Below are 15,314 nucleotides of genomic sequence, written 5' to 3' on the forward strand. Positions count from 1 at the left end.
CGGATCGGTCGAAGACGACCGGATTGATGTAATTGCGTGACTGACAGCTCGTCTAAAGTGAACGATCGGCCGTCGTGGGGCCCCGTTGCTGTCGCGTTCATAACGTACATACGTATGTATGTACATGTGTATATAGAAGAAGGCCGGGTCCTATGGGACGACGCGGGCCGAGCCACCGGATATTCTCACATACTGGCGCGCGTTTTCTTGCGAGCGTAATGCAGTTCGTTGCAGCAGTCACGTCGGAATGGCACTGACCCTGTCAGTCGGCTTCTGTGGTCCGATAATTTGCTACTTGCAGTTATCATCGGCAGCTTATTACAGGACTGACACGTCAACGGCCGATTTTCGTAATATCTTACGTGTTTGTTCGCTTTGCAATCTTATCATAAAGTTGATCTAATTGTACAACTTGTTAATTTGAAAGTTAATTAAAAGATATAAATATAAACGTTTATATGTGTAATTGATTCTTCAGGCTTCAAATAATCCTTTATCGTGTGGCTATGAATTATTTGTAATTATTCGTTATTTCTTATTAGATTGATATATCTAAAAATTTATGTTCTCATATTAATTGCGTAGATTTATATTTTAATTAGCAAAAATTTATATGTATTATATGCATCGATATTAATGGCAGCAATTATATCGTCGTGATTACAGTTAAGTGAATAAAATTGCTATCTTTTGATTCTTGTCATTTGTTACATATAGTGATAATACGATAATACTAATAATGATTATTGATAACGATAAGTTACGAATACATGAATATGTACTAGAAAGGCAAAGAGATTTTATCTTTTAAAAAGAATGAATTGAAAAGGATTGAATATCATTAATCTGCGCGTAGATAATTGAATTTTTACGAGATGACTCAATTATTGTATATTGTCGAATATAATCTTCTCTCATTCATACTCATTGTCAGTACGATTTCTAGGAACAATAACCTAATTTCTCTTCTTAAAGTGTTTTATTAATCAAGATAACACACAATTCTCTCTTTAATGTTATAAGTTTACATTACATACCACACATACAATTCTATTTTTACACGATACTATATTAACTATATTATTTTACGTTACTATATTAACTCTTCCTTAGCACGAAATTCCTTTCAGCAAACTTTATCGCGATATAATCAATTTCGTTTTAACGTTTAGAAGTAAATGTTAAAGTAATATGTAGTTTCACGTTCGAATCGAAGGAATTTCGGTAAAATTATCGTCAACTTCATGGACCTTCCTGTTTTTATTACTATCCGTATCTACAAGTGCTGTCGCGTTATCTAGTTAACGAGCATAGATATTCGATGATCATTTCTCGGATGATGCTGTTCACAATTCTTGATAAAACATGCAGCTTGCACTTTCGCCTCGCCGCAACGATTTGGATGAAGAAAACGAATCGCAAAGGCGTCAGGGCGAAAGATCAATCTGGGTTTAATGACGCGTATATATACGCACTACTTTTGCTTATGCGTGCAGCCGAGTCTTTAAGGCGATACCACTTCATTTCCTAGTAGATAACGCATGGAACACCAAGAACATATACGCATTACACACGCAATTACGATAAACGCGAAACTTCCTTATATCCGTAATACAGCTCCAAAGTGACTCTAATCTGAATAATGATAAAATTATTTTTTTTTTTTTGGAAAACTTTTGAAATAATTTTGCTTTGAAAAAATTTTACTAAAAAAATGTTCCTATTAAGTTTTCTGTTCTACTTCGTCAAAAGTATTTTAATGGTTTTATAATAATATTTAATTAATATTTTTATAACTTGTTTTATTTTTATCAATATTGAACTTTAAAATAAATATTTATATTTTTAAAGTGGAAAAAAGTAGTGCTTCTTTATATGTATTGTGTATTTTTGATTTCTTATTTATAATCAATGATTAGAAAATGTTAAGAATTATCATGTGCAAAGTGCGCAAAGAAAAATTATTTAAACTACCGAGATATGCCTATGTTTGAAAGAGTGAAGAACGTAATAGTATAATTGTCCGTTTCCGTTTTAGGGTACTGGGGCTATCACAGGCAGGGTTCTTGTCAAGCTGGTTTAGGAGCCGCGATATCTAAGGTAAGTCAAACAATACTTTGTTAATTTTCTTGTTCACGACTTGAGAATAATAAAATTGTTAAAATTTTTTTACACGTAAAATATTATCACGAAAATATTAATTTAAAAGAAAAAATGTAAAGTTTAATACTTTTATATTCAAGTTCTTAAACATCTATTACTTTATTTTAAATACCAGTTGACATTAGAAATTATATTATTTCAAAATGTATTCAACGGATCTTAACATTCCGAGATGATATGAAAGATCCGCGTGTAACTTAGCAATTTAAATGACAATCGAAAGTGCATCGCGCGAATGTAAATACGCCATAACATCGTAACGCTTGTCTCGGTGGTTGCGACGTCCTGAAAGCGTTAGAAACGAGGGGATGCTGGCGAGGGCCGAATATGGCCAGGAATGCGAATTCCTACCTCCCGCACCTTCGTCGTGCGTTCCGGGCATTCGTATTCGTGCCATGGCACATCCGTGCATGGTGCAGCGGAGCCAATCGTCGCGGCTTTCTCTCTCGTATACGATTGTCTTGTCTGAAGTTCCGATTCTTCGGCGACCGACAGAGATCGCGGGCCCGAATCGGCCAGGACCGTAGGCGTCTTTGCTTCGCGCCTTTTGTTCGCTTTTCATCCGAGATGCATCTCCGGCGAACGTGGGTTGTTTGTTACACCTGCATAATCTCTACGCGCTGATATGTTCACTTCATCTCGCGACCCACGTTGCAATAAATATCGGCAACAACCGCCGACAAATCGGTAGCTGCTTTCACCTATCGACGCAATGATCATTCTTATCTTACTTAAAAGTTTTGATGCAAAAATTTCACGAATTGCAGCCAAATTTTTTTTTTCTTTGCAAAAATATTTAGATATATTTATTAGAAATATCGTTCATTTTCAGTTTGATGTTTTAATGCAATTTGTATTTACAGAACATTGCATAAATTACATATTTTCTATCGATAGATTCTTTAATTTACAGTCACAGTATATACAAAATTTTGTAATTTAACATTTATTCTTTTAAGCAATATTTTAATATAAGCTTATAAAGACAATTTAATACAGAAATAAGGGAATAAAAGCGTTAAATAATATATTATAAAAAAAGTGTGAAGTTTTATTTTTGACATTTAAAAATATTAGTGAAAAATACAATAATCATCTTTTGTTAAAGGAAAAAATTATTTTCACAATTTTTTCAAAACATTAATGATGTCATTACGCCGTAACATATTTATATATTGCCATGTTTTTCGTATATAATCCACGATCTAATCTCTCTCTTTTACGGTAAGAAATCTGACACAAGTAGCGTTATCGCGCAGCGAAACGGCTTCGATTGCGCCAAAGAAATAGTAAGACAATTTCATGGACATTCAGCCTGGTTATCTTGTAACGGATGTATAATTCAGAATTGCACGACTATATAGCAGATGTTTAATGCATGTCGCGAATGCATGTCTGACTCCTAACTCGGTTTCAGCATTCAATGTTAATACTCCGCCCGCGCTCAATCCTAATCGAGTATGTGCTTGCATATATTGCATATTGCAGATGTGATAAAATATATTTGATAGCTGCTTTAGACCGATATTTTCGCTCTATTTTTACAATTTCGCTTTAAAACGGTAGAAATTTCCAACAATAGTAAAAATAAATTTAACAATAATGTATCTCATCCTATAGTGTATATATATAATATAAATATTATATATTTAAAGTGCTAAGATCTATAAAAAATGTTAAAGCGAGATAAGTTTGACATCTTTAATATCATTTTTTCTATGAAAAAGATTTCTCTTAAACGCTCTATTATAAAAATAAATTTTTATTTATTTCTTTTACATACCGAGTCAACGTGCCATTCAATTCTGTGATTCGTATTGCAGTAACAAAATGTGAAATTAAATATATTAATTAAAAAAATTAAGTATATATAGATTAGTAAAAAAAATTAAATACATATATATGTTGACAATTTTAACGTAAGTATGAAGAGTTGTTGAGTAATGAGTAAGTTTATCTCATTGAAAATAAAAGAAGTCATTTTGTCTACTCTCATTTCGGCAAACAAACCCTATTATGCGGCACAACTCATTACGAAATTCTCGTATACTAAATCTCGACGAACGTGATTTAAAGATCCTTTCTCTCGACGCCATCGAGAACGGAATCGACCATCGATCTTTGCGTTAAATCCCCCTTGCTGTTTAAACCATTACCAATCGTTGTATTTAGTACTACGACTTATCGGACGGACAATCTTGATGAGATCGATCGATAGCCGATCACTATTAATCGATGCGACTGACTTTCCGACCAACTTGGTGCGCAATTCGTGATTCGATGATTGAAATATATGTTCTTAAGTTTCTTTAGGAACTTATTCTTACATTAAGATCTTTATAGAGAAATCGTTCTGAATTAGATTTGAAGTAAATCAATTAGTAAGATGATGCTATGTTACGATTTATGAACTTACATTTTAAGAAACAATCATCATTGTTTGGATAATATTGTAATTAAAATAAATTATTTCTAGCATTTTTATTTTTAGTTTATACGAATTTAGATATTGTAATTGTTTTAATTAGCATAATAAAAATTTTGCAATATAAGTTAATTTTTTACTTTTTTTAATTAAATTAAATTTTTTAATTTTTATCAACAATTTTTTTTAAATTAATTTATAATTGATTTTTTTTAAATGTTATTATTTTATGTTTTTTATTTTGAAAAACAAAAATGTATTAGATGATTAAATGTGCAATAACATAATATAATATTATAAACATATATATAAAGTTTGCCGTTTTTTTTAATCGAAACTTTTTTTTATAAGATTTACATATAAAAGTATTTCTTCCTAATTATCTTTTGTCTAAATCATTTAAATAAACGAATCGAGTTAATGCTTGTACGCGATTTATACGACACTAATATACAAATAAAAGTATGTTCACTTCAGAGTTGCTCTGCTAATGCCCGATGCCTTCTAGACGTCTGCTCCTCCTCTTAAGAAGATTCGTTGATTCACGTTTTACTTGCAAAAAGTTTATATAATTCATACAATTAATTTGCGCACAATTCATACAGTTTATTACGCAATACATATAAGTCTTTTGAGTTTAAATATGAAAGGCACATAAAGATAGATATTTGAAGTCTCTTTCAATGTTGTTAATTAAAAAATTATAATTTATTTTATTTTTGTCCTTTGATAAGTTTTATAATTATATTAATAATATGAATATTATTTCCTTATATTACTAATTTTTAATATTTAAATTATTCTATTTCATTAGTAATTATTTTCTCATCAATTGGTGTAGTTATATTGTAATTTTTAATTTAACGGATCTATTAATCTTCAATTTTTATGTTAATAAAAATTTATTCAGCTTGTGTATTTATATGTGTGCTCAACTATGTTGTCTTGATAGCTTTATCATCTTAAATTTAACTTATTATAAATCGTAAGCAATAATATCCTAGCAGATATCACACTATACGTAAACAGTAAATATCGAGAAAACGAAAACATTGCTGTTGATGAGTCGATATACTTTTAAACAATGTTTTTATTTATGTTTGTTCGGAAAGTTCTTCTCAAGTGACAACTTTCAGTTACTAACATAATTTGTAGCTTTAAAACCTCATGTGTTATGAAAAGTTTTCGAAGTCTTTCTGAAGTCAATAACAGTGAAACAAAGTTTTGTGAAAAATAATTTTAAATATAAAAAATATAAAAATTTTAAAAACTCGTGGCATCCAAGTGTAAAACGAGAAAGAAACCAACTCAGCTTTCACATCAAGAGCGCGTTGAAATTCACCAGCAAGCGAATGCAGGTATCGATTCAATTAAAATTGCTGCTGAGTATAAAATTCATGAAACTACTGTTAGACAAATAAAGCGTAATAAGAAATTTGAATCAGTGAAACAAGAAATGAACCTGGAAACAAAAAGAGAAATGTATAAGTATAAAGATTTGACCGATCAATTGAAGAAATGGTATCTAGAACATAAAACATTAGGAAACACAATTACCCAGAAGCTACTTTATGAGAAAACACAAGAAATCATAAATAGATTTGGAGGACCATCAAGAAAAAGCCTATGGGACTGGCTGCGAAAATTTGAAAAACGTTACAATATACAATATACAACGTTACAACCATGGGTGTCGATTAGCTCTTTTCGGAATGAAGAAGTGGATAAACAATTGCTTAATTGGTTGCTAGAATTGATAATATCAGAAGATAAAATTTCACACGAGATGCTTAGGAATAAAACCAACCGACTTATAAACGAGTTTGGTGGACCATTAACAGATAATGGAAAAAGAAGATGGCTGAAAAAATTTAAAAAATGTCATGAGACTCTAATGAAACCTGATATTTTGCAATATTTTGATCAAAGAGGTGATGAGACCAATCTATCTGATTTGGATGAACAACTATTTAAATGGTTAATAAAACAGAAAAAAACAGGACATACAGTTACACACGAAATACTTATGGATAAAATATTGAACCTTATAAGCAAGTTTAGTGAACCATTCTCAGAGAAGGAAAAAGAAAGCTGGCTATGGAGAATTAAGAAACGTTATAGTGGGCCAAATTTTTACATCCCATCTAAAATTTTGCAAAGAGATGATGATACCGATCAATCTGATGCTGCAACGTCAATTAAAAATGTAATAGAGGAAGACATCGTTCTTAAGGAAATACCTAAAGTGCTAAGTTCTAGTGGAAAATCTGGAAGAGAAGAATATCAAAACCAACAGCAAAATATTGTAAGTGTTGAAATTACTGAAGGCACAGGAAACATTAAAAATATTGAAGAAAACAAAGCAGAAAAAAATAATCCAATTGAAGACTCAAACAAATCAAATATAGCAATTAAAAGTACACTGCGCAGCAACACCGACTTTAATGAAATTTCTGAGATGCTCAACTATTATGAAGAAGAAGAAAAATATCAACAACAACAGAAAAATAATAGAAGCAGGGAGAATATTGTAGAAAGAGAAATATTCTTTGAAGATTTTTAAATATGATGTATGATGCAACGGAATTGGTTAATAGAATTGGCTGTGTAGAATTAATAAACGTTATAATAGGAGAAGGTTCCGAATGAGATTTTGCAAAATGTCCAAAGAGATGATGAGACCAATCCATCTGATGTTAAACCTTCAAAGTCGAAACATTCGGAAACATTTTTAACCATGATGCGCGATGCAATAGAAGAACATGTTCCCCCAGGCAATTTGACAGAATTTATCAGCACTTACGGATCAGTTGAAGGACAAACCTCAAGAACAACTAGAAAGTATTAGACGCGCAGAAAATATCGAAAGTATTGAAGAAAACATAGTATAAGTTCATCAGAATTAAACAATAAAATTGAAAACATTTGACATTATATTTGTATGGAAAGAAACTCAACAACAAACTCAATATCAAACCAAACAAGTTTGTAAATTTTTTATTTCATCAATAAAACAGAACTTATTATTATTTTATTAGTCTGATATATGTAAAATGAAATATGAGTATTTCATACGTAAATGTTAAAAAGATTTTATAAATCATTTCTTCACATTTTTGAGATTAGACGACCAAATTAACAATAATTTTTTATTTTACTTAAAATGATTTTTAAACATAAGTTTTGAGTAACATAAAATGTAAATAATAACATTTTTTTAAATTAATAATTTATATAACTGATTTGAAATTTATAATAGTCGCTATGTACCAAGAAACACTGGAAATTCTAACAAATTAAGTAAAACTTTTAAATTAAATTCAGATTTTTTTCTCCAATACTTTTTATATATATGTTCATAAAATTTACATATATGTTTCATAAAATAAATGTGTTTTAATCGATTAAGTTAGAATTTTTAATGTAATTTTAACAATAATATTTTGACTACTATTTGAAATGAGAATGTGCAAAAAAGATTAAATACTAGTCGTACATTTAAGCGAAAGAAAATTCAATTCTTCCAAACTATTTACAAGACGCATAAATACTAAATCATCACATTGATATACAAATAGATAATATATTAATAAAAAAAATTAAGTAAAACAATGTCTTTTATATATTTAATAAAAATATTTTTTTAATGTTTAATTATATATATATATATTATAATGAATTTCTCATCGTCAGTGTGCACTAAAATAATTAACAATTAAAAAATTTGTTTTAAAATTATATATATATATATATATATTTATTTAATTATGTATACATATATATATATATATATATATATATACTTTAATATATTTGAAAAAGTTTTATTGAATATTTTTGTGGTACAAATTATATTATTATCAGTCCCTTTCTTTATATATGACAAATAGCAAGCGTACGTTCAAGTTTAAATGTGAATGGCATATACAATTAGATTTTTATAACTCTTCCAAACACTGTTATTTGTTAAATTTAGTATTATTCTTTTGTGTATTTAAAATAAGAAATTCTTTTGAATATTTTTTAGTTTACTATGAGTTTATAACTTTGAATCTGACGACTAGTAATTAATTTTGATAAAATAATTATATATATATATATTGATTATTTCATATGAATGACATTTTATCAACTCACGTTGAATAAGCTGTCGAGACAATTGAATGTTTTTCGCTGAGCTAAATATAATATTTTTTCACGCTATATGAGTTAAACATAATTTATTAATTAATTTTAATAATTCTCTAGTTTCGATAGTGAACTTTTTCTCTTTTTATTTCATTGTATTTAAGTTATACTATATAATATTTATATATTTTATATTCCTTTTAATTTGTAAATTTTTCTTTTAAAGTTAATTTGCAAATTGCGGAAAAATCGAGTGATTAAATATTATTATATGTATAGCTAATAAATTATGTAAATTACATGGTATTTTATATTATACCACAATTTCAATAATTTTAATATTTTACTAAGTTTAATTATGCGAAATTTCTAAATGACGAATTTACTTTGAAATTGTATTTCGCTTTCACATTTTGCATTTTGCAAAGATTTTGCGGCGTAACCATTTTAATGAATTCTGATAATATTTATTTGATAAAATGTAAAGAATTTGTATTATTATGTTACCAATGTAAAAAAAATTTTTTTTGGGCGTGCCTTTATATTTACCGTTTCTTTTAAAATATCGAAATATATTTAATTTCAAATATTATTAAAGAAATAATTACGAAGAATTGTAAGAATCAATGATGCGCGAGTTTATAACTTTTATTCCTATTGATTCTTACAATTAGTTGAAATTAAAAATGACTAAATACATAATACAACAGTTGTAGTCATTTATCAAAAGTTATTTAATCGCCAGTTATAACGATTATAACGAATTATTTCTCGATACTTCTCGTAATTATGTTTCGAAAAGAATTTAATAATATATATTTGTTTTTGTTTTATTAAACTCAAATTTATCTCAAAATATAAAATTTGTTAAGAAAAATATGATAAAAATAAATTATATAACTTTTTTTTTGTTTGAGACATTAACAAAAAAACTATAATTATAATTCAGAATATCTATACATATCTAAATATGTGCATAATTATTAACCCTTACTCCGTATTTTTATTTTTGGCACCTTTTAACTATACAGGTAGGTCAGCGTATTTTCGATAAGTTTATTAATATGTAAAAGTGTTTTAAAAAATCTGAAAAAATGTATATATCTTTTTTAAACATTCTAAATAAAGACTAAAATAATAATTTACTTAAATATATTATTTTATGATTATTTGTTTTCGAGAAATTGACGTTGTTAGAAAAATCACAAACAAAAATGATCCATCAGTACGGAATAAGGGTTAATTATATGCGCAATAAAATGAATTTTATTAATTAATATTTTAATATTATTAATATTTTAATTAAATCTTAACCAATATTTAATATTTACGAGCTAAATATATTCACGTATCTAAAAGTTAAAAATTATCTAACAAACGTGCATACATTTTTTAACCTTTTATTTTACTATCTATGTTAATTACTTCTCACGCGAGAAACGCATTGATCATTGTCTTCTCATTTGCACGAATCGCGCAATTTGAAAGACGGACGAATCGATCGGCTCGACCTTTGATTCACCTTTCGGCACATCGAAAAACGCATTCTTCGTGTTCGACGAGCAGAACGGCTCGATGCGTCCCTCGGCTCACAATCAGTTCGGTGAAAGGGGTTTAGGAATGGATGGCGCCAGAACACAAAAGTTACGTCTGTTGCACCCGCGTCGTCAAGCACCTATGTCGGGACGCGAATCGCTGCTGGGCGTGCACGTGACTCGGTCGCACGTTTGACATTGTTTGGTCGACGAGGAGGAGGGTCCATTGTTTCCGGACCGTGTGAATCGCTTGGCCCGATGTCCGACCACGACTCACAGATATTAATATTTGCAGGACAATAAATAGAGAAGCCATTGTGTATTGAAATGCGAGTTTGGCGCCAACCTGAATCGCATATACGAGTGCATGGATAACAAAATCATTTTCACTTTTGATAGTTGATATTTCTAGGGATCCTAGAATACAAATAAAGTATCTATCTTGTCTAAAAGGCTTCGAAAAACTTTTATACTAACACGATCAGTTAGAAATGTATTTCTTTTTTAATTCCTCCGCCGAGTGTATAATGACACTTTACCTTTTTATCAAAGAGTTTTTTTATCTATTTAACCAACGCATCAACGAAGATTGGAGCCTTCGAAAGTATAAAGCTGTATTAAGTAATCATTTTTTTGGCTTGCCAAGCACTATAGAACAATATATGTTAATTTTACTAATCAAGTTACATCCTGCTTCTTAATGCCTTAACACAGTTTATTACTTAATACCTTATCAGACGACATACGTCAGTGAGACATAAAATATTAATTCGCTCGTTGAAAAAAGGACACAAGAAAAGAAATAAATGAAGGCTTTTAAAACAAAACATTAACAAAATAATGGACAAATAAGAGCCAAGCGCTGTAATTGGTGCGCAATTATTTTATTTAAATTAAACAATTTTAAGAACTTAACGTATTAAAGTCTTCAAGCACAGATTTACAAAGTAAACTATGATCATAAATTCAATAAAGAATATATCAAGAATATAAAACATTATAAAAAAAAAACGTTCTTATTCTTAAACGAAATTATTTGTTACTGTCTATTTAACAATAAGATATACGATATAAAAGTTAATTTCCACATATAAATAACATTTTTAGTTTCATAAATTAAATTAGTTAATTATTTAATTTAAATTTAATTATTTTTAATTATGTTAGCCAAATATTTTAAATAGTGAAATACTAATAAATATTATAAATACTATAAATAGTAATTCCTAATGTTAACATTTTCTTTATATTTATAAGAAAGCCAGATTCTAATACTTTTTTAGATATCATTTATGTATTTTTTTCCTCTAAAATTGACGCATTAAACAACTTATTGACATCATTATATTACCTTTAAGTTGCATCATCGGATGTCCAACTCTCAATCCTGAATACTTGAAGAGCTCTTTTTGATAACATAATGTTCGCTGAGTTAGTTCTTATGTCTTTTTCGTTTATGCCATAAGAGGAATTTGTAGATTGTTGGTTTGGTTACAACGATTAGGAGGAACGCAGCAGATACGTTTTTCCTTGAATTCAGATAAGCAATCGCAATAAGTCTATTAGAGCCAATGACAGCTTGTGATTGTTCCAGTGTTACGAACAACACCATGCAATAATTCTATTGAAACAGAGAATTTACGATATCATTAATGCATTTCCATCGGGTTGTTCTGTAATCCTAACACTATTGTAAGTAAATTTTCGCAAGCGGATATACTTGCAGTATTTATTCACTGCAGATATGTACGTACTTTCGAAAGCTTTATTGAATATTACAAAATAAGAGTCTTTCTCTATCTGTAAAAATTATCCTTAAAAGCAATAAATAATAAAAAACTGAATAAAAATATGTAAAAAGATAATAAGATGATAATTGAATTTGTTTTTTTTTTTTTATTTTCAATACAGAAGCACGTGTTAGACGCAAGTTAGTATATTTCATGATTTAAAGGTCACACGAAATAAATTTCTTATTATGACAAAAATATTCATAACTCTCCATCAATGTGTTAATCATTCCTTCAAGGATATCTATTTCTACCACTATCTTGATTCAACAAAACCAAAGGCAACCTTTCCATGTGTCGTTATCGCGTCACTCGAGAACGACACATCCTGACGAGGCGAAAAATTGGCGCCACTAGGGAGAGATTTCTCGTGACGGCGACATTGTCTACGTACGGTTTAAAGTGTGCATACATATATATACGCGTGATATCTCGCAGTCGGTTGCGGAGAAAGAAATCGGAGAGAAAGAGCGAGCAGCCATAAGGAAAGCAAACAGCAGGAGTTTCAGGTGGCCATTTAAGGCTCGGACATTTCGTTCTGTCACCGTGTTCCGTGTTCAGCGTCGGGCGACGTCGCGAGGAGGCCACCTACACGTAGGGTCCTCTCGGCTTGCATTGTTTTATAAACGGTCGTCGTTTCTCGTGATAAGCAGAATAAAACGAACCTGGACATGCTCTTTCTTCACCATGAAGTGCACATCTTCGCCATCGGTACTATGATTATAACGCTTTTCCATGGCGCTTTTTATCAGTATCTTCCTCCTGTGTTTGATTCTTTTTTTTATTTTGTTAAAAATCGTAAAAAATCTTCCGGTTGTTTAATCGTAGTGAATCAATTTCATTAACTATATTTATGTCCACATATGTTTAAAAATAATTTTCTATTATATTTTAAATTATTACTTTAAGTTACTATATTATTGTTTTTTATTATTTCTTTCATTATTATATAACTTATTGGTTTTTATTATTTTTCTGATTGTTTGAGTATTGATTCTTTTTCTAGAGTATTTATTCTCTTTTTTTGCTGTATTATAAATATTATAAATTAGCTATGAAAAGTTAAATAAATATTAAAACTATTTTGCTAAGAATTTATGGTAAATTGACTATATGAGTAATTTATCATTACTATCACTATTGCTACAAATACATTGCTGTGTATTATATACTACACGTAGTCTGTCCAAAAAATTCGCAGACTAATTTTTTATCTCCCGTTGCAGCAACATTGATGCGTTATAAACATGCAACATTCACAGTTGGATGCCTTGTTGACTTTCAGTTCAAATTTTATCGCGATTGATTATGCTAAATGTTTTCTGCGTTTGTTTTTGTAAAATCTGTTTTTCAACGACATCAAAATTTGTGAGGGTGATCTATTGCGGGAACAATGAATTAACGTGAAATGACAACATTTTTCTGTTTCCTGAAGTTAAAATAATGTTTAAGGCCTCATTTGAAGAACGTGAAGACAATCAAAAAGATAACGATAAGACTTTTTAAATTACAAAGTTGTGGAAGCAACTTTTTTCCTCTGTCTCCTCGTCACCACGTCTTTCAACAGATCACTCTCCATGTCATAAAAATTCTGACGTCCTTGAAAGACTTTACAAAACCGTAGAAAACATTCAGTACATTCGATCACGATAAAATTTCCATTGAAAGTCAACAAGGCTGTAAGCGTTGCATGTTTCTAATGCAATATTGTTATAACGGGAAATAAAAAATTAGTCTACAAACTTGTTGGATAGACCACATAATATATATGTGTGTGTGATATTTATCCATTGCTTCAGAATCTTATTATATGTATATACTTTTTTCTGTGTATTTCTAATTTTATAGAAAATAATAATGCGACCTTTGATACTGATAATGTAAAACCACAATCTAATAATCCTCGGGAACATTATTCATCGCAATTGAGATATCGCGTGTCACGCAGAGGAAGAAATGTTGAGTGCATCGCTGTGTAAAAATGAAATCTTGTCTTACATTCGGTCATTCGCATAGCGTTTTTTTTTATTCTCTCAGCGTATTCGCATTAACGCAGCTCTCTCATTTTTCATTTAAACCATAGAAATTGCTTCTTACTTCCACGTAACGACGTATCCCTTGCGTAGGCGAACGCATCCGTGCGTGGGTGCATCCGAGAGAGTGTAACGACATTGTCATGCAGTTAACACTTTGATCCCAGCGATACTTGCATGAAACCTTGGCAAATGCCAAATGAATTTTTAAAAGGACTTTAGTAATACTTACATAATCCAGGAGCATTCTTATAATTTATTGAAATTTATTTATGAAGATTTTCATCGAATTTTGTTTATAAATTCTTTTACGAATATTCAATATTTCTTAAAAAAAAATTGTATTTTTTTATTTTTAAATTTTTTTATAAAACTTTAATTTTGTAACACTGAATATTTTTCAAGAAATATATCTTATGATAAAATCTTATTAAAGCAAACGTTGTTTGAGTTTAGTCAAAGATTGATTACATATATTTAATGTTGTGAGTACAACACAATTATAACATTAATCTCATCATTACGACATTCAATTTTATCTAAATTTAAGTATTTTAAACTTAAAAATTTTTAAATTAAATTAAATTACAATTAAAAGACTCTTAGTAATAAATATTAAAAAATTAAAGACAGGTCAATAAAAGATAGCGCGATACATAGAATGCAAATTTATCATTACATACATTAGCAAAATCTTTTTTTGAGTGTAAACGCAACAGCTCAGTTATTAGTATTATTTTTAACATTTCAAAAGCTCATATCGTAGAAAAGTTTTCAAAGTATCTTTTTTAAATCAGTAACAGTATATGTATATGTGAAGCTGTTTTGAGAAAATAATTTTGATAATAATTATTATTATAATTTTTAAATATAAAAACTGTATTTTTATATGTTGTAATATTAGTTAAGTAAACATCAGTAAATAACATCTCTTTCGACTCAATAAAGCATCGATATTTTTCAAAAGCTAGACAGCAATATTTCAATGGCTCAAGTTATCATCAATGATCATAACGGACGCATTGTTGATATAATTGAAAGTAATGATCAACAAATACATCAAACAATGAAAAGTATAAGGAAAAAGTATCAAATAGTAGATAAAAAGTTATCTGAATGGAGCGGAAAAAATCAGGAATAGTTTCTAAATCTCAGATTACAGATAAAGCATTGCAATTTGTAGAAGATATTGGTATATTAGCATCAGATTCAGTAAAAAAGACATGATTCATAGATTCCT

General features: G+C 29.1%; 1 protein-coding gene across 2 annotated transcripts in view; it reads left to right on the top strand.

The window, feature by feature from the left end:
• Positions 1 to 15,314, top strand: part of If (integrin subunit alpha inflated) — a 78,735-nt gene that overhangs the window by 51,011 nt on the left and 12,410 nt on the right. For both annotated transcript variants that reach the window (XM_072910593.1, XM_072910594.1), the window contains exon 6: positions 2,039 to 2,100. In XM_072910593.1, the coding sequence (XP_072766694.1) occupies positions 2,039 to 2,100 (62 nt within the window). The remainder of the gene's footprint in view (positions 1 to 2,038; positions 2,101 to 15,314) is intronic.

Source organism: Anoplolepis gracilipes, chromosome 2 (assembly GCF_047496725.1).
Source record: "Anoplolepis gracilipes chromosome 2, ASM4749672v1, whole genome shotgun sequence".
Taxonomy (NCBI): domain Eukaryota; kingdom Metazoa; phylum Arthropoda; class Insecta; order Hymenoptera; family Formicidae; genus Anoplolepis; species Anoplolepis gracilipes.